The 21,723-nt window shown below is 38.5% G+C and overlaps 1 protein-coding gene across 1 annotated transcript in view; it reads right to left on the bottom strand.

Annotated features, from left to right (window-relative positions):
• Nucleotides 1-308: 308 nt before the first annotated feature.
• Nucleotides 309-21,723, bottom strand: part of GALM (galactose mutarotase) — a 51,141-nt gene continuing 29,726 nt past the window's right edge. The window contains exons 5-7 of the mRNA XM_003758339.4: nt 2,638-2,779; nt 1,530-1,704; nt 309-1,299 (exon numbers count right to left, since the gene is read on the bottom strand). Of these exons, the coding sequence (XP_003758387.1) occupies nt 1,222-1,299; nt 1,530-1,704; nt 2,638-2,779 (395 nt within the window). The 3' untranslated portion in view covers nt 309-1,221. The remainder of the gene's footprint in view (nt 1,300-1,529; nt 1,705-2,637; nt 2,780-21,723) is intronic.

The raw sequence follows: 21,723 nt of genomic DNA, 5'->3' as shown, positions 1-21,723 counted from the left end.
GGCAGACTCTACATCTTCTAGATCATCTCATCATCCAGTTTCTAGTCCAGTTACTGAAAACATTATACACAGAACTGAATTTTAAGAGAGGACTATTTTCTAATTTCAACAGAACAGGTGATAGAAAGTGAATATAGGGAGACTGTGATTCACTGAAGCATATTCTAATAGGATTTCTTTTCTTTAGAAAAACACTGGCACTTGGACAGGGATGGGAGGACCGAAACCAACCACATGCTTTTGACTTGGCTAATTCTTCCTAGGACAATGATCCACTGACTGAAAAAAATGAATCCGTTCCTTTTCAATGTGCAGAATTTTATTTTATTCAGAATGAGCAAGAGTGTATAATAAAATCATTTGATATTTCTATCATACTAAAGATCATTAACACAATGCAAATACTGGCAATTCTGTTGTTTTAGAAAATAAGGTTTCTGGCAGCCAGACTTATAAGAAGTAACTAAAATCTTAGTCTACTTCCAACAGGTCATCTCTATTAAGTTGTTAGTTTAGTGTAATTCCCTCATGCTGAAGTAGCCTACAGAGGACTACAATTTCAACTTTTGCTGGAGTTTAGTGGTTGATGGTAAACCAATTACTTCTACCATATTAAAGGTAAATAATAAAAAGTACATGTATATGTCCTTTGCTCAGATCTCTCTGCTAGTTTTTACAAAGGGCAAGTAAAAAAAAAAGGAAACCATAGCCAGAAAAGGAGTCAGAAACTTTTCACTTAGAATTCCACAATAGGCTTTGGGAGAGAAGGAAAAAAGAGAGGGAAAAGACAGGGAGAACAAAGACATATAAAGACAAGATTTAAAGCTTGATGGGCTACCAACAATAATAGCCTTAGCTCTCTTTGGCCCTCAGAGTACTAATATCCCTACTTACTTATTCCTAATGTAGGGGAAGAGATTTGGATTACAGTGAATGGTGTTCCTTATTTCTTGCTACTTTCATTAGCACAGGGAACAGAGCTGACTTTTAAGCATAGCCTGAAGTTAGTCATTTTAGAAGATCACCAGTATTTAAGAATTTGACTCATTAATCTAGCAACGAGCACTTTGATTACTTCAATCCAGCTGATTACTTTTATATCCTTGAAATATACACTTCCCATTTTATGAAGGGGAAGCCTAGGGCCTTGGTCACCAAAGAGGCATTAGATGGATTTCCACTGTTCATGGTCTTCATCCAGTAGGGTTGATGTGAACTTCCTTAAGCCACAGAAAAACTGAACCATGTAGTGTGGTTGTATTCTTCCCCTGGAGAGAGGAGTATCCGAGGAAAGTGGGACTGTGTAAAAAAAAGAGACCAGTTAGACACCCAGACCCATGGGGTACAGCAGTAATGATAATACTCTCTTGGATCAGAATGGCAATTTCATTAGTATAGAGTAAATTCCCTATACTAACGCAGGTCAGTAGTTGCTCTGCAACTTAATAATTGTATAAAGCAAAATAAAAAAAAGTTATAAAATCAAAATGACAGAGCTGTAAAGGAGCCAACTATGGACTTGACTGTACCTTATTGACTGCATCTGGCCAGTTCTGAGTCTCAAGGCAAAAAGCTGAATGTTTGGGGTACACAGCACCCCCCTTTCCCTTCAGTGTTCCATCTAGGAAATTGGCTGTATAAAACTGAACCCCAGGCTGGGTTGTGTATAATTCTAGCTTCCGTCCACTGGGGGGATGATAGACCCTGGAGAGGAAAAAAATTAAAAAAAAAAAAAATACATATATTAAAAAAATACATTAATACACACACACACATATATAAATATCATGTTTTAGATTAGTAAAAGGGGGGGAAGTCAATTTACTGGGAAGCATGGGTCTGGAAAGGATAGGAGGAATAGGGGAGACAAGGAATTGGGCAGTGAACAAAGTTAAGAGTTAATGGAGACATACAGGCAACAAGCAGAAAAATGAAAAAAGTTTTCACATATTGGTAGAATTATTAATTGTTCAGTAAATAAACATTTATGTTCCTATGATATGTTAGGCACATTGGGGACACAAAAGTGAAAACCTAACCTCAAAGAGCTTACAATTTAAGTCAGAAGAAACAATGTGTACATATATAGATACAAATAGAATGGATGAAAAATAAAAAGTAATTTGGGGCATCTTTCTTCCTACCCCCCAGTCTCTTGGAGGAGGACAGAACAGCCCCTAAATGAAGGTAGTTTTGAGGAGTGGCTCTAGGTCATTCACCCAGGATTGTAGAATCATCCTAATCACATACAGTAAACTTGGAGGAATGAGATGGAGCATTGGCTGGGTTGAAAACACTTCTCAGAAAGATTCAAGGACTTGGAGAAACAATAGAAAGCTAGAGATTTCTGAGTTAAAAATGCTACCTTCTGTAAGTGTTGGGAAACCAGAGAGCATAAAACTGATTGAGATTCAAATTCTAGATTTTAAATCCTGAGATCATAAGTATCAATTCAGGATACTGAAGCCCAATAAAGTATAGTGATTTGTTCAATCCAAATCCTACATGATTTCCAAAGGGAGAGATGGTTCCCTTTAGTCTCCTGTAGACTAGTGCCTTGTGTCTAGAATGGTGGGGAGATAATTCAGTAAAATAGGAAGTAACGATCTTTCCCAGAGCAAATAAAAGATGTCTGACCTTGCACAAAAACGCTTCTCTTTTGTGTCTTTCAGACAGAAGTTGTGGTCAAAACCATTAATCTGGAACTTCTCAATGTGCTTTCCAAGTTCCACTGGCTTCCTCAGGTCAAAAGCAGTTCCTTGCACAGATTCCACTATTCCTAATGAGAGGTAACCCAAAAAAAGAAAAAAAATTGTTACCAAGTGCCAATATCACACACACACACACACACACACACACACAGAACAGAACACATTCTCCATTTCTCTCTCCAAATATTGATATGTAACAGGAAAAAGGAAGAGGAGAGGCTGACTGAACAGCTGTGCCAAATGACACCAGTCTCTCTTTAATGTAGTTATAACTAACTATATAAGGTTTTAAAGACTAGAAAACCAATTTAACATCTTGAACAGGGTCTCAACAGCTACCCCAAGCTGCTCATAAAGAGAGTCATAAGACCAAATTTTGTAATACTAGTTCCAGATAGTTGGATTTGGCCAATTGTAGCAAGGCTAAAAATGAGAAATGACTTGACACTTCAAAGAGACAAGGAAAAATTAGGAACTTCTATCTGACAATATGGGGAAGAAAGAAATGACGGGTATCTTGCTCCATCCACTTCTGCTTTTTGTAGGTTCCTAAATAAGAAGACAAAATGAGACAGACGCTCCCTCCTATATCTGTTACTCTGAGTCAAAGAATAAGCCTCCCCCTTTTCTACACAGCAATCCGCTCTTCCTTTAGGAATTTTAGAAATATTGTAATGTTAGTTTGTGATGACCAGCACCTTCAAAGTTGCAAGTAGTAATTTGATTTCTTACTGTAAATCTTACAGTAATGGTGACATAGTCCTCTTGCTAATATTATTAAGGAGACTGGGTGCTCCCTATTAAAAGATATGGGTATCTTGGGTAGTGGGGGCTACTCAATAGGTCCTTTATTTCTTCCCTAGCCTCTAGGATTTCCATCTTCTGGACCTTGCCAATTTACTCATCCCACCTTATAGCCTTTACTCTTATCAAAGATTTGTCCCATCTAATATATGTCCCTTTCCTTTAAGACCTACAATTCCCTCCATTCAAGAACAATAGACAACAAATAATCTTTTAAGAAAAACTAGCTGGAACCTGTGTGTGTGTGTGTGTGTGTGTGTGTGTGTGTGTGTGTGAATTTCCAGTGTGGAAATTTCCTTCATCTGTGCATTTTCAATTTATCTTTAACTTTAAATTAAAATGGGATTCCTATAGGAACTGAGAAGTCAAGTGGGTTGCCCATCGTCATAGAATTAATATATCTAATAGGCAGGAGCTGAGCCTGGGTATTCCCAATCCCAAGGCAAGCCCTTGGCCATTCTCCTAGGTTCCTCTCATCATTCAATAAATTCATCAATGCTAATATTATTAATATATATTAATGTCCTAACTGTTACCTTTCCCAGAAATATAATTCTCAGAAATATGGGTAATATACTTTTATAGCTAGGACCTGAAGAGATCATCTTATCCAATCTTTTCAGAAGAGAAGGAACAGGAGATATGAGAAGGGAGTGATCTGCCCAAGATAACACATTAACTCATGACAGGTCAGGACTAGCACTCAGGCTCCGGAATCTCTGGAATCTCAAGCACGGCGCTCTTTCTATTACAACATGCTATGTTCTTTCCATTACACCACAGGCTACAGTGGAAATTTCAGATGCCTGAGGTTAGATATTAAGTAGGAGGCACGTGTCTTTTTAGAGGCACTTAAAATTACATAACGAAACTACTCTGTGACATTGCCTCTTTCAATGTTAGTTAAATTGGCAAAAGTTATGAAACACAACTCACTGCACTTCAAAAATGGATTCCATGTGTTTCCATTGATTAAAGAAGGGCGAGAGGGAGGAAAGGAGAGAGAAAGTAAGAGAAAAATGAGAGAGGGGGGAGGAAAATAAGACAAAACAAAGAAAGAAGCAGGATTCTAGCAGTTAAATGTGGACTGAATCTTCAGTCTGACTGCAAAAGGTTTTTGAATGCAGAAGTCTAGTCTGTGAAAATAATGAATTCCTTTCCCCTAATGTGAACACATTCATCTGGTTCTGCCTTAATGTAGATTATAATAAACATATTTTGGCGCTCATGATTGAATTCATTCATGAAGATTACAGCCCCTCAGAACAAGGGTTGCCAAACCCTTTCGGTCAAGCGGGCTGGGGTTCTGGCCCAGTTCAAGTTGTTTATGCAGCTCCATTCCCACAGGATTTTTTCACTGACTACCCCAAATGGTCTTCAGGATGGTTAAGCTGAGGTGTACTGCCTACTTGGCTGCTTCCATGTGAACTGTTTTAGGAAGATTCTGAAGATCACTCTCCATGTTATGATATCAGAACTGAGGTCCATTCTTGAACTTAGCTGCTAAACAAACATTGCAGCTCTACTGCAGAGACCACAACTCCATTGGGTTGGCACAACTGTACGAATGTCAAATATAACCTCACACAGGGCAGGAGCCCGCAAGGTGGTCAGAAAAAATGACCCCCAAAACGACCTTCTCAAGGTCTCTCAAGAACTTTAGAATCAATTATGTAACAAGGGAGACACTGGCACAGGACTGCCCAGCATGTGTGTCCTCATCAGAGAAGGGGCTGCGCTCTGTGAACAAAGCAGGATTGAATTAGCCCAAAAGAAACGTGAGATGCAAAAGATTAGAGGAGCCCCCAAATGTTCACAGGGACTACTTGTATCTAGCCTGGGGCAGAGCACTCTGAGCTCATATTGGTCTGATCAGCCATAGTCGGACACACTGCAATTCAACTCTAACATAAAGATGTCCTTTTGGTCCTCTTTGAGAACCAAGGACAACAACCAACCACCTTGGCTGCCTCATACAGGAGAATGATCAGTGCCTTAGGAGAAGAAAAGGACTATGGGAGCACTCTTTCTAGATCCTAACTTAGGACTAGGCAAGGAATACTCCCGTCTGGTAGATCTACTTCTTGCCAATTCCACATCATGCTACAGGGTGAAGTCCCCTTCCCTCCTGTTCCTTTCTTTCTAGCTCTCATTAGAAAACAAGTTTCTTGAGAGCAGGGATTTTGCTTGCTTGTATTTATAACCTTAGTATTTAGTGCAGTGCCTGATGCATAGAAAATCCATTTCTCATCCTTCATCCTTTTCTTCCTATTCTCCTCCCTCTTTCTCTTTCTTTTTATCATCTTTGAGTTTTGGAGGGAGCTTAGTTCCACTCCTTTTCAATCTAGGAAGATGTAGCTATTGATCACTCAGAAGTTGTCAAGGGGCATCCATGGATCAAGATCTGCCTTTGCTTATGGCCAGAATATGTCATCTCCTCCAGCACTCTCCCAGCTCTGCCCTAGGGAATGAAGAGTTTGACAAGGTACAAAGTGACAATTAGCCCACCTTTACCACTTGATCCCAGAAGCCAGAAGCCACTCAAACTACCCTGCATGTCATCATGCCCAAGGGGCATGATCACCATTTTTGATCATCATCCAGCCTTGAAACCCACAGTTCCCCAATTCATCTTTGATTCCCCTTGAGCTGTCTGAGAATTGTCAGTCACAGATGTGCTGGACTCAAGAGTCTCTGCAGATTTTATGGACCCAGTGCTGGTCCCAAAAATACAAGCACCCTGAGATCTCATATTGCTTCAATGGCAGTAGAGGCAAGAGACAATCAGCCTGAACTAATGACCCAGAAGTCCAATCTCTTAGAGATTATGAGATCACCAAGGAGAAAGTGTACATAGAGCAGAGAAAAGCCTCATGACAGTCTTGGGAGCCACTCAAACTAATGAAGATGGAGCATCAAAGAGATTGACAAAGAGGGGTCAGGCAAATAGAAAAAGGACATGGAGAAAAGGTCATGAAGCCAGTAAAAGATATCTAAAAAAAAAGGGGTGAACCACAGCATTAAAAACAGCAGAGGGATCAAGGAGGATGAGGATTCAGCAGAAGAAATCACAAAGCAGATGACAAGGACTGAGCAATGAGTTGAGTTGAGAAGAGGAGACAGAAGAGAAAAAATGAGCACATTTCAGATGTGATATGATCATGCCGGAGGGAAAGAGTAAGATCTACACAGAAAAGCAGACAAGATTGGCTGGGAAATTCTCCTCAAAATTAGAAGCTGAAATAGTTTATGCTTTTGTTGAACAAGAGAAAAGAGAGTAGAAAAGGAAAAGGGGAAAGCAGCTAGGAGGCCCAAGCACAGGGAATGTCCCACCTAGAATCAGGAAAACTTGAGTTGGTGTTAAGGACCATGCCTGGGGACAGGTCAATTCTCCAAGAGCCTCTGTAGCTGTGGATTGTGACACCTGAAGGAGCTGTGGGGCAACCTTTGCTAACACAGGTATTACAGACTGGGAATGAGATAAATTGGAGGCAGAGGGAAGAGGAGAGAGGTCAGAGAACAGCAATGGCCTTTCAGTCTCCTTGTATCATCCTCATCTGCTCACAAGAAGAGATAACAATTCCAGGTACTGATGTCTGGATTCTGGAAACCACAGGAGCAGCAGATGACAAGTTGGAATCTTCTTGCTTCACAAAAATACTAGTTGTTATGACTTTTAACATCACTGAGTTTCAGAAACTCAGGATAATAATAGCTAGAGGTTGTTGAAGATTAAAGAAATAGCTTATGTAAAGCAGTTTGTAAACTTTAAAGAGCTATATAAATAAATATCAGCTACTATTATTGCCCTAAAGCTTTGGTGGGGTTGGGGTGCCAAAAAGGTTTTGATATTTTTTGATTGTTGGGGTTTTTTTTTTTTATTTATTTTTGTCACTCGCCAAAGATCAGGAGAATGAACTTTGGTTGTCTGCAAAAAATAAGACTGCCTCTGATGTTAAGAACAGAACTAGGTGTCAAAGTTGTTCTCTTAGCCTCAGAACACAGGAAACTAAGAGATAGACTGGTACCCTCAAACAGTTGACTCATTGGGTTATTCACATATCAGAAAGCTTTGAGTTATTTGGAAATAAACTGTTTTCTGAGGAGCATTTCCTGCCTTCTTAGTGCTTCATCAGGCATTTTGGCCCAGGTAGTGAGATGCCAACTGATTAAGACTTCATTCTAAAGAAACAAGATGGCAATTCCAGTACAAAGAAGCTACTTTAAGTTCAATCCCTGTTCTTCAATTTCTGTGATTTTTCTCAGGAAAAAAAAAAAGACAAAGTTTTAGCTATGGTTTTCTAAGTAAAACTTCTAAGTAAAACTCTTGCTGGCAGATAGATACACTTAGATTTTTAAAAGAACAAACATCTCAAAGATGAACACAGAAGTCTGGCATGGAATTGGAATAGAATGATAAAAATGGTAATACTTCAAAGTTCTAAAGAGAGTCTAAAGATTGAGGCTCTTGAAAACTGCAATAGGCAATAAAAAAGAGGCTTAAAAAAAAGTTATGTTTAGAATAAGAAAAATTACTGGCATATAAAGATGATATGGCATGGTATTAAAGAACTGGTCTTAGAATTAGGAAAATCTGTGTTCAAATCCTGCTTTTCACATACTATTTTGGCTGTAAGGCACAGGGCAAATCACTTAACTTTTCAGGATCCTGGGCAACTCTGCATGACTAACTTGAGGAATAGATGCCTATTTGTTTTGGCAGAGGAAATTCTCACTAGAAATTCCAATGATAATAGGGGTTTGGACCAGAAAAGGAAAAAAAAAAGTTATCTAGTAGTTTTAAATTTACAAAGCACTTTACATGTATTATCTCAGTTGATTCTCATTATAACCTCATAAGGAAGGTATTACGATCTACTTTTTGTAGTTAGAGAAACTGAGGCTCAGAAAAATCAAATAATTTGAAATGAAGACAATTAATGAATGTCAGAAGCGATGGTTTGAAGAAGTTACACCTTTCCCAATCTCTTCTACCAAGACATTTGGCCTCTTTCATATATATATATATGCAGAAGATATTATGTATATTTGTTATTACTTTTTAAAAGATTTTATTTTTTACAATTACATGCGAAACCTATTTTTTTTTTTAAATTCTGAGTTCCAAATTCTCTCCCTCCCCACTTCTTGAGAAGGCAAAGACTTTGATATATGTTGTATAAATGTAGTATAAATAAATGCAAAACCTAAAATATAAATTAAGATCCCCATTTTATAGATGAGGAGACAGACTTAGGTGAGTGAGGTAAGATTACAAGAGTAGTAAGACCTTAAATTTTCACCCAGGTTTAATTGTTCTTTTATTACATCCTAGCTGTCTCCTTAAATGGCTGACTCATACCCACTTTGGAATCTATTAAAAACCTCAGACCTTTTTCATGTGCGTTGCTGTTAAGTGGAACCTCTTCCCTCCAGTAGCTTTCTCCCTTCCAGGCCTTCATACAATGGAAGCACTCCCCACCTCTGCAGTCTCTCCATCTCATAGTTCGGAATCTCCTATAAGGAGATTCCTGGGTCAGCAGTGTTCTTAACTCTCCAGGGCTCACTATAGACTCTGCTGAACTTCCTCTATAATGCCTCTAGCCCTGGACCTTCACCTCCCAATAATACCTTTCAGCCTCCTTTTATAAATTGTCATCCACCATTAGAGTGGAAGCATCTTATGGGCAGGGATTGTCTTTGTTTTTGCTTATGTTTATATTCCCTGTGTTTGGCACATTGTAAGCACTTAATAAATTATTATTCCCTATAAACCCTATTCTGTATTTATATAGTTGACAATATTGCAATTCAAGAATCTTGGATATGAATATATAGCTGATAATGAATCTTGGAACTCATGGGTTGGTCTTTATCATATGATTATTTTGAAAACTCTATGGTTTTTTCCATTGTGGGTATTTCCCTTTATTCAGGTAGATTACAATCCTTCTCTACTTCATACTATGTGAAGTTTTTCTCCTTATTAAGTATGGATCCATGCTCTACTGCATAGCTATAAGCATGCCATTTATATCTGTCTTTAGATCAGTCTAGGTCAAAATATTAAATAGAACAGGGATAACATTTGCTAGGGCTTTCCTCCCCAGACTGATATTAATATACTTATCACTATATTTTGACTCTGATTATTCAAGCAGTTCCAAATTTATCTAACTTTTACTGTCAGCTAATCCACATTTCTCCATCTAGTGCATAAATTCTTATGAATTCTTAAAATTCTTATGAAAGAATTGGTCAAAGGTTAGACACACTAAGTCTATAGCATTCTCCTAGCCAATCTCCTTAGCTTCTGTCAAAAAGAAAGGAGCAATTTCTAACGCTGAGTGCCCTAAAAAAAGGAATAGAAAAATGAACAGGTGGCTATCATGAGAACAGGTGTTAGAAATTATAAAGCCAGCTTTCTGAGCATAGCCAGACTTCTTAATTACCCATGGGCCACTGGCATGGCAATGCCAGTTCAACACAAAGACAATAGTCTCCTGCCAAACACTGCATAATTAAACAAATAACAAATAGGAAAGAAAGGGAACTAAAAGGAAAAAAAATGAGAGAAAAAAAGAAAAAAAAAAACTAGGCACAAAATTTTTTCAAGGGCATTGCTCCCTAAAGAGAAAAATCTGGAAAATGTTGGATTATAATTTTATTAGAATAATGAATAAAATGTTTCTCATCTGCTTGTTCATAGTACAAGGCCTGGCACATAGTGGAGGTGCTTAATAATGCTTATTGACTGACAGGTTAATATATTGCTACTTAGTTCTTACTTCCACAAAACTGTTTCTAACGAATAATGCAAATAGAAGATTTTATGTGCCATTATCTATTCTTCTTCAGTTCAATGAAGACAGGAACTGGCTCAGTTGTCTTTGTATCACCAGAGCCTAGCACAGGGCTTTTGATATTTGAATTTGATGGACCAGGCACCTCTTCATTGCTCTTATAAATATGGAATTACAAAGAGAAATCAGCATAAAGTACACTATCAAACAAATTTATGAGTGAAAAAGAATTGCTTACCTGAAGAGAGAGAGAGCGTGAGGTAAAGAGATAACCACCACATGACAGTCCATATGCTCCACTGGTATTCTTATAATGTTAAGAAAATAGGAGAAAGACTTCGACTATAATGGGGAAGGGAGAAGTCCCTCAATGGCAAACTTAAAAGATACAGACAAGAATTGCAAGGGTAGGACCTATGTGAATGGGTTAAGATAAACATCACTGGAAGAAATACTGTCCAATAATGAAACCATCTGTGTATTTCTTTTCCTTTTTAATTAATTAATTACAGCACATATTGCTTTATGAATCATGTTGGGAGAGAAAAATCAGAACAAAAGGGAAAAACCATGGGAGAGAAAACAAAAACAGAAAAAAAGTGAACATAGCATGTGTTGATTTACATTCCATTTTCCATAGTTCTTTTCTGGATGCAGATGGCATTTTCTATCTTAAGTCTATTGGGATTGCCTTGGACCATCTGTGTATTTCAATGTTAGATCAATATAGTTTCTATACATGGAAGACAGATAGGAGGGTATAGGGGAAGGGGAGGACTAGATCTTAACTTAGAGGACCCAGTCCAAATACTAGATCTGCTACTTGTCACCCATGTCACCTTGGACAAAGTCACTTAATGTTTTTAGGCTAGCTTCCTTTTCTGTACAACAAGGGGGATTTAAGTAGCTGACCTTCAAGGTCATGCATTTTCATGGTTCAGTCATTTCAGTCATATCCGACTTTTCATCACCCAATATGGAGATCCTTTGCCATTTCCTTCTCTAACTCATTTTACAGATGAAGAACTGGGGCAAACAGGCTGTGCTTAGAGTCACACAGCAAATAAAAGACCGATTCCACTTTGGGACTCACAAGGATGAGTCTTCTTGATTCCAAATCCAGTGTTCTCTCCAATGTGCTACCTAGCTACCCTTCACTTAGTTTACTAGTAACAGTAAATGCTTAATAAGTATAGTATCCATTTATCAGTATCTTTTAAACTTTTCTTTCCCTAGATCCTTTTTCCAAAAATGTGTTTTCTGCAGTTGTTTATACTGTTAGAGACACTAAATATAGGGTCATGGATCATTGATTAGGAGCTGAATGAAATTGTGGGGTCACCATGATTAATTCCCTCCATTTACAGATGAGGAAACAAGCCAGACAGGCTGAGTGACTCATCCACAATCAAATACATGTGCCGGAGGTGGAGGGAAGGAATCAAACTCAGGCCTTCCTGACCCCAGATGCAGAGCTCCCTCTATCCATTTACACCTCAAAGAAATTACTTTGCTTTTCAAGGTTTCATTTGTTTGAATGATGCCAAGGTATTCCACAAAACAACAAAAAAGTCTTTGGAACATACTAATATTCCAGCAATAGATAGTATGACCTCAGAGTCAGCTTCTGAGTCAGAATGATGGGTCAAATCCCAATTCTGACAGTAGCTGTGTGATCTTGGCGAACATATAAACTCAATATTCCAAGCCCATCGTCTATTTGTGAAGCTGATTTTTTGAAACCAAATATATGATTTCACAGGTAGCTTAGGTGGCAGTGGACAGAGTGCTGGGCCTGGAGTCAGGAAAACCTGAGTTCAAATCTGGTCTCAGATACTGAAATGTATTTTTGTCCCTGATGATTTTCATCTTATTTGATTTTCTGATTTATTTGTCAATGTTTTAAACTAGGTTTGTGTCACCTGTAAATTTGACAAGCATGATATTTATGTCTTTAAGTCACTAGTTCAGCAATTTAAAAAAAAATTCTGTATAATATAGAACCAAGTACAGATTTCCAAGTTACTGCTCTGGAGACAAATGACATTGACCTTTTATCATTTACTCTTTGAACTGTTTTCTGTGTCCATCTCATCAACCAGCCTGGTAACTTTGTGTAAAAAAAAAAAAAAAATTCAAGTTAGTTTGACATGTTAGGCTGGCTTACTGTAAGAACTATTAGGTTTTCTAGATGTTCATCAATCCTTTCTTTAATGATCTGTTTTTTAATTTGCTCAGGAATGAAAATCAAGCTTGTTGGTCTATTGTATGTATTCTTCAAAAATTGGGAAATCCTTCTCTGTAGTACCTCTAAATACTGGGTTTGGATTTGACCAACTTTCAGGAGCTAAGCTTAGTTCTTCTGGAGAGCTAGGTACCTCATACACTGGTCCAGGCTTTCTCTAATAGAAAGGGGATGGAGTCTTATGCTCCAGATTTTAGTCTGCCTTTTAAACTTTATTTCCTCCTCCTAGAAGCATCTAAGTCTTTGCCCCGAGGTTGGGTATTTCCCCTTTTCTGACTATCAGTTCCTGAATACCGACTCACATCCACCTTCAAACTATCTACCACCATCAAACACAAAACTCTCTGGGGTCATGAAGCCTAGTGATTTCAATATTGCAAAAAGATTCTTTGAGTTTTACTATGCAAATGAATGGGCTGAGAAGAGTAATAACAAAAGATGCCAGATATGCTCCAGAAAGGGCTATTCCTCTATTCCCCGAATCCCTGCTTCTAAACTCCAGCCCTTCACCTGTGACAAATGCACCTGATGGAACTTAGGATGCTTAGCTCGGTGGGGGAATGAGCAGCTGTCATATAAAAGGACTACATTTGTTTTGATTGACTCCAGGGCAGGATCAGGTGCCATGGGTGGAAGGTACCAAGAAGTAGATTCAAGTTTGATGGAAGGAAAAAATTTCTTACAATTCAAGAGGTCCAAAAAGAATGGCTGCCTCAGAAGTTCCCCTTCTAGAGGTCTTCAGGTACAGGATGGGTGACTAATCTCCCTCCTACATCCAAACCATTGCACAGACTATCTACCCCCCACCCCCATGCCTACTCTACCCATGTCCTTGTGCCTAGATATTATCTCTACTTCTACCTCACAGAATTCCCTCACCTCAAGTCAAGCATAGCTCAGGAACCATCTTTTTCTGATCCCCTTAGGTATTCACGCCCTCACCCTCACCTTCCAATAACTTTGTATTTATACTGTGCAAAATAATAACAACTGTCTCAATAAATGCTTCTTGAATTAAATTGGTGGTTTCTGAGATCCCCTTTAACTCTATGTCCCAACCAAGCTAGGCTACTTGCTTAGTTGATGCCATTTCCAATCTCTACATTGCTGCAGAATTCCCTTGAACAGATTCTTCCTGGTTTCGTCAAGCCCCAGCCCCAGAACCACTTCCTCTAATATCTTCTCCCCTAAAAGTAATTCCTGCTATCTATATCACTCAGGTTTTTCTCATTTGACCTCTTTTCTACACCCAATCTTTTTATAATCCAGGGCTTTTTAAACTTTTTTCCACTCCCTTTTTACCTGAGAAATTTTTGTGACCCTGGGTATATAGATGTATAAAATAGGCATACAAATCAAAATGTTTACCGATAATAAAGCATCACTTTGTGACCCTCACATTCAGTTATGAGATACACATGGGATCACAATCCACAGTTTAAAAAGTTGAATTTTAATCTATTATAATTATTTATGTGCACATTTCTTTTTAAATTCCTTGAAGAGAAGAACAATGTTGTTTTTTCATCTTTTTCTACCCAACGCCTACCACAGTGACTTTTATTTGGTAGGTGCTTAATAAGGGTTTGTCAAATCAAGTCTTCCCACCAAATTACAGAAAGTCCCTCTTTTGATGAGACACATTCCTGGAAACTATGCCAAAAAGCAGACTGTCTTACATTTGACTGACAATGCTGCCGCATTCATCAGAGCTTGCTTAACTTAATTGGAAGAAACTGTAAATGAGTGGGCAGAGGCTGCTGAGACGGAAAATACAGGGGTTTATTTCTAGGCAATGTCAAATGAGAGGAGAAGTTAAATGCAATATGGTGGAAAGTGGGATTTCAGTGTTAGTAACCACATAGCAATCCCTGCAAGTTAGCAGCTCGCTTTTAGAAGAACCGGCATTTCTAAATATAATGCTACTGAGATCAGACAACTCTTTGAATATATAGTTTTGCCTCTCCTGGATCACTTTCAAACAAGGTTACTGAGACTACAATGCCACGTGTCTATTTTGCAAATATTCTCTCTTCCGTCTTATGCCCGGCAAACACTTTGACTTTTCTGCATTTATGGCATTTAATTTATATGTGTGTCTGTTGCTATCTGAGTCTATGAACAGCTGAGGAGCAGTGGACAGAGTGCTGGGTCTGGAATCTCCCCAAGTTCAAATCTAGATTCAGACACTTCCCAGCTGTGAGATTCTGGACAAGTCACTAACTCTTTTTGTCTCAAATTTCCTCTTCTGAAAAATGATCTAAAGAGGGAAATAACTAACCCATCCAGTATCTTTGCCCAGAAAGGCCCCAAATGGGGTCACAAAGAGTCAGCTACAACTAAATGATTACAAGAACAAAAAACCTGACTCTCTCTGGGCTTTTAGGTTAAAAGCACTTAGAACTGGAAGAAATCTTAGACATTCTTTATTCTAGTCCCTTCAGCTGACGGATGAGGGAAGTGACCATAGGGATCATGCTTGGGAGCATACACACACACACACACACACACACACACACACACAATTTTCAGTCAGCGATGTGCGCTGAAAATCTCCAGCAGCTTGCCAGAGGATACTAGTGGATGTGTGTGTGTGTGTGTGTGTGTGAAATAGCTTTACAACTAAGCAATCAGAGTCTTATGTGACAGGATTTGAGGATCAGCAAGAAGGGCTCCTTTTGTCTAAGTTATTTCATCCAAAGATGCCTGAAATACCACTATTAGGCTCACAAAATATTCAGCATGGGAACAGCTGAAAGCTCCCTAGCTCTGCAGCCAGAGGCTCCAAGTTCCTTAACTATAAAATGAAGGTTTGTGTGTGTATGTGTATCATTGTATCTATGATCCTATCAGAACCAAAAAGGACCTTAGGAATCATCCAATCCAACCTCTTCATTTTACAAATGACAAAACCAAGGCACAGGAGGCTTAATTGATGTGGCAAATGCCAAAACTAGAAGCCAGGTGTTCAATTTAGTATTCTTCCTACTCCTCTGTTTTAAAGTATGTTAAAATTGCAAACTTCCTTGGGAAAGAAACCATATTAAGAAATTACACTTTGGTTTTAATAACTGACTAGGGAAGTTCTCTCAAAATAACATAAAATTCTGGCTGTGGACAGGGTGGATAATTAGGCTCAGAGCTTCAAGCACAGGATTAAATAGAAAGCATCAATAGTTGGTCCTCCAGTAGCCAAGAGGCAACATGAAGGAGGTGGACACTTGTATGAGGGCTGAGAAGGGAAGCAAAAGGGGGCTGGAAAAATAGAAGGGCCTGAAGGCAAACTTTCAAACTCTCAATTTCTCCCCAGGCTAGTCAAAGGACAGGAGTATCAGTGGGAAAAATTCAAGGCAGTAAAAAAAGGTTTTGAATTAGAACTATCCAGGACAAAGTTCAAATTTCCATTCCGCAACACTTGGCAAATTTTGTCAGCAAAGCCAGCTCACCATCCTGTAAATCCCCTTTCTTCAGTTGGAAAGTGGGGATAATACCTTACAAGGCTACGGTGAGGAAAGTGGTTTGTAACCACAATTTCCTATGCAAATATGTGCTATTTTTACACAGATCTGAACTACATGTAAAGGCCCCTTCAGATGTGGCACTGCTGCATACCCAGAATTACAGAATTTTAGAGGTGAAAGAGACTCACAAAATCACCCAGCATGACATCCTCATTTTAGAGATGACAATGGAAGCAGAATTTCTAGGACAAATGGGCATACTTTTCCTGGGCTGGGAGTCTTATCTCCATGGGGACGGCACAGCTGTGCTCCCAGTCACATCTGTTCCCATTATGTCTAACCTTTTTTTTCTGTTTCAACCAAAAGCAGCCAAAAGCATCTATACAAGGATGTCGGGAATTATAATCACACTCTTGGGCACAGGTACCAATCTGCTACCTAATTAAACCATCTCAGTAAATAATCTCTAAAATGCCTATCATTATTTTAGGGTAAATAACATAAACAGAATGCTAATTCAAAATGACATTCTCTAGGACATATCTGGGGAGGGATTTTGATATCATTTAATGGTTGGCAGAATAAGCATCTCTGATTTCTTTTATAGGCAACATCATATTTCACAAATTCCACCCATCCCATATGCATTATCTTTGTTAAAATTTCTTCCCTGATTTTACATATTCTTCTGGCTTGCAGTTTTATTCCCTAAACTATCTTTATTTGTTTCCTCACTAAATAGCTGCTGATTTCATTCAACCTGTACTGAGAGAGGAAATATATTTCTTGATATTACACATAATTACCTACTGGTACCTCGTAATACCTACTGGTATATTAGGAGGAAGCTGTGATCAATGGTTGGTCCTGTTTAGCACTTAGAATTGGAGTTCTGTGGGAAATCAATCTCAAGTGTTATGGGTACCACCTACCCAAGACAAAGGGGAGATCTGGAGTAGCCACAAGATACTTCTACTCTCTGGCTCTCAGAAGGCTTGGCTGTCATTCCTGCTTTGCTACATGTCTTTCTAGTTAATGTCTCTTTTTTTTTTCTCATAAGCTTAGTGACTGCTGTTAAGTATCCAGGGCGATCAAAAGCTCATTGCCTCTGGGTCTCTGGTCCTTTTCACACAGGACCTATCTGGAAGAAGGGAAGAAGATGGTATTTCCTCCAATGGGAATAAATTATCTACATATCACACTCATGTTCATGCAAGAAAATAGGGAGAATGTAAAGGCTCAACTAATAGGGTACCATTTTCTGAATTTCTCTTCTCCTATTGCCTTCCTTTAAAATTCCTTCCAGTAGTCCCATGTACTAAAGAAAGAGTTGTGCCCAATGGAGCAAGCTCTCCATTCAGTGCATCACCAATCAATATTGATTAAGGGCCTAATGCACACCAGGCAGTATGCTGAGAGCTTGAGATGAATGTCTCCTCTGCTGCGCTCCCTTCCAGAGCTCTGTATGGTCAAGGGACAGACTGGCACTATCTCGGGTCAGTTACCCTACAGAGAGAAGGGAACTACAACCTTTCCACACGGCTCAAGCACAAGTAGAATGTGTTACAGAAAAAGTATTTGCTTAAATTCCCCAGAAAATGGTGCTGGTTCAGAGCCGGACAGCCTCTGCCACTTTGGTCCCAACCGTGGGTCATTTGAGAATCACCAAAAAGGCTTCATAGATAATCTAGGATATTCCATAGTCTGAGGTCCTGAAAGGCATTCTTGGTTTTTCCAAGGTCCTTCTTAAATATCTTTCTATTTCATGGATCTCTTGTGCAGTCTGGTGTAGCCTACGGATCCCATCTCACAATAATGCTTTTAAATTAATCAAATAAAAGAGGACTATGAAGGAAATCAGTTGTATTAAAATATATAAACCATTTCCCAACAAAGTTCATGGACCTCCAAGAAACCTAAAAGATCCAATTCTGTCTCTGAACACAGCAGATACTTGTTATGTGAGTTTATTTAATTGGCTCACCTGAAGGAGAGAAAGATTTCTTACTATTACCCTGGGCAGGGTTGACCTTGATATCTTATTTTCAAGTCAACCCTTGTTTAAATTTGAGCTAAGTCTTGAACCAGAGGAAAGGAAGATGGTAAAGGAATGAGAGAACATAGAGGGTTAAGATGTTAGATTTAAAAAATGCTCATTAAAAATCTACTTATCTTTGGACTGCAGTTGTCATAAGGATAGTATTATCTTGCTTAAACTTATATTTATATATTTTCCTCCCAATCTATATTTTTAGTCATCTCTGCTTTAGTTGTCTTCCAGCAATGATACACCTAGTGGGTAGTATCAGTTATCTTTAGAAAGTATTCTGGAGAATCATTATAAAACCATCTTCAAGGTTCATGCTGTGAAACTGTTTTATAATTAATAGTTCTGTAGCTAAACTCCCTTGGAGACATTTCATTCTTAAAAGATTGGCCTGGAGTACTTTAATAACTAGTAAATGGCCATGTTTCTATAGTGTTTTGAGACTTTCAAAACATTCACCTCAAAACAATCCTGTGCAAATATTATTACTGCCACTTTACAGATGAATAATCACAGTAGACTGCATTATGGGTCTACAAAGCTCTTTACCCTACGATTTCACCATGTGAAGACAATAAAAACTCAAGGTGACTTCTCCATAGTTGTGCAAGTAGCAAGTGTCTAAGCTAGGATCTTCCAATTCTGAATTTCTTACTCTTCTCGTTCTACTTTTAACAGAACACCTATGAATATAGACCAAGGTGGGTTCATTTTATACTAGCTCCTACTCTCCACCAAATGGTATTATGGCAAGGTCTCAAGGTCATGGGTTGAATTGTGCATTTCTCTAAAGCACTTCTCTTTTGGCAATATCCTTGTTTATTTTAGGACATTTATATATGTGGCTGTATCTTGAAAACAAGAATGGGAAAAAACCTGGAACAATTAGGAGTAGGGGCAGGAAGGGAACTTGATGGAGAGGAGAGAAGATGGAATGATTTTACAGTGGCTTATTTCAGTCCTTCTAGAGATAGGGCAGATGGATGGCAGTTAGCTGAATGCTAGGCTAGGTTTGAGAGAAGGGCCTAGAGGTGATATCCTGCTCAATGACATCTTCCTTCTCCCTGGCTGACCTGAAAGCTTGTAAAGACAATTCAGCTTAATTGGGCTGGCAGAGACAAAAAGATTCAGAGACATAACACTCTAGAGTCTTAGTCCTCAATCTCAATCTCCAATCAATGGGGATAATAGTAATATCTTTGTCACAGGGTTGTTGTGAGCCTTAAATAAGAAATGCTAAATGACCTCAAGCATGGGCAGAACTTGCTCTCATTTAAATTTCCTTAGCACGGGGGTCAGGGCAGAAAAGACCATATTGCAAATTCCTTGCATGAGGATAAATGATATTTAAAAAAAAAATCTTTTTAGCTACTGAAGGTAGCAATATCTGTTTTCTAGTTAGTGTTTCTAAGCAAAGGGCTAAACTCCATTTCTAAGTCTGAGAAAATTAAGAAGAGAAGGTAAAGGTGAATTGGTTATATAAACTAATGGGATCAAAAAACAAAGCTCTCCAATCAAATTTCTCGAAAGAAAGCATTAAAAATATACCATCCACTCCCTTGAGTTTAGAACAAATTCTGTGGTTTCTCCTTTAGGTCCTTGCCAAGATTTAGCTTGATATAATATTATATAAGATGTATAACTCAATTCTCCATGCTGCAAGGACAAGCTCCTTTGTGCCATTTCTACCATGGGCTGCCTGCACCTTGACCATCATTCCTGCCCCTCAGCCCCAGGACCTTAGATTGTTATCACTGAGGTACTAAACTCTGAGTCTTCCTCTTATCTCACCCAGAAGCTGGTCTCTACTCCTCCAAAATTTTATACCCTGACCAGGTATTCTTTATTTTATTCATTCATTAAAACTCCACTTATTAGAATGGAAGCTCTTGTTTTTGTTGTTTTTTGGCTGAGGCAATTGGGGTTAAGTGACTTGCCCAGGATCACACGGCTAGGAAGTGTTAAGTGTCTGAGACCAGATCTGAATGTAGGTCCTCCTGACTTCAGGGTTGGTGCTCTATCCATTACACCACCTAACTGTCCCTGTTGTTGTTTTTTTAATATACATACATACATACATGACGTGGTACAAAATAAGCACATAATGAATGCTCCCATGTATGTACTCCTTCCTCTGTCTCTGTCTCTCTCAAACACATTGTATCCATTTATGTCAAAAATCTACAGTTTTTCTATCAAGAAAACTTTAAGCCTTTTTGCTTTAGAATGAATCCCTTCGAAACAATAAACTGGAAAAACATTTTTACAGTCAAAGGTTCTGATAAAGGACTCATTTCCAAAATATAGAGAGAATTGACTCTAATTTATAAGAAATCAAGCCATTCTCCAATTGATAAATAGTCAAAGGATATGAACAGACAATTTTCAGATGATGAAATTAAAACTATTACTACTCATATGAAAGAGTGTTCCAAATCACTATTGATTAGAGAAATGCAAATTAAGACAACTCTGAGATACCACTATACACCTGTCAGATTGGCCAGAATGACAGGGAAAGATAATGCAGAATGTTGGAGGGGATGTGGGAAAACAGGGACACTGATACATTGTTGGTGGAATTGTGAATACATCCAGCCATTCTGGAGAGCAATTTGGAACGATGCTCAAAAAGTTATCAAGCTGTGCATACCCTTTGATCCAGCAGTGTCTCTACTGGGCTTATACCCCAAAGAGATACTAAAAAAGGGAAAGGGACCTGTATGTGCCAAAATGTTTGTGGCAGCCCTGTTTGTAGTGGCTAAAAACTGGAAACTGAATGGATGCCCATCAATTGGAGAATGGTTGAGTAAATTGTGGTATATGAATGTTATGGAATATTATTGTTCTGTAAGAAATGACCAACAGGACGAATACAGAGAAGATCAGCGAGACTTGCATGAACTGATGCTGAGCGAAATGAGCAGAACCAGGAAATCATTATATACCTCAACAGCGATACTGTATGAGGATGTATTCTGATGGAAGTGGATTTCTTCAACAAAGACAAGATCCAACTGAGTTTCAATTGATCAAGGATGGACAGAAGCAGCTACACCCAAAGAAAGAACACTAGTAAATGAATGTAAACTGCTTGCATTTTTGTTCTTCTTCCCAGGTTATTTATACCTTCTAAATCCAATTCTCCCTGAGCAACAAGAAAACTGTTCGGTTCTGCACACATATATTATATCCAAGATCCACTGCAATCTAACATGTATAGGACTGCTTGCCATCTTTGGGGAGAGGGTGGAGGGTGGGAGGGAAAAATCGGAACAGAAGTGAGTGCAAGGAATAATGTTGTAAAAAACTACCCTGGCATAGGTTCTGTCAATAAAAAGTTATTAAAAAAAAAAAAAGAATGAATCCCTTCATAATATGCTATCACCTTTCTCAATTTATTTCATATTATTCCTTGATATGAACTCTTTGCTCAAGATCAAGGTAGTGGGTTGTTGTAATTCAGTCATTTGAGTTATATCTGATTCTTGATGATCTTGTTTAGAGTTTTCTTGGCAAAGATACTAAAGTGGTTTGCCTTTTCCTTCTCCACTCATTTTAAAAATGAGGAAACTGAGGTAATCCAGGATTAAGGGACTTGCCCAGGGTCACATAACTACTAAGTGACCAAGGCTGAATTTGAATTCATGAA

Source organism: Sarcophilus harrisii, chromosome 2, assembly GCF_902635505.1.
Source record: "Sarcophilus harrisii chromosome 2, mSarHar1.11, whole genome shotgun sequence".
Lineage (NCBI taxonomy): Eukaryota > Metazoa > Chordata > Mammalia > Dasyuromorphia > Dasyuridae > Sarcophilus > Sarcophilus harrisii.
This window is presented reverse-complemented; position numbering and strand designations above follow the sequence as displayed.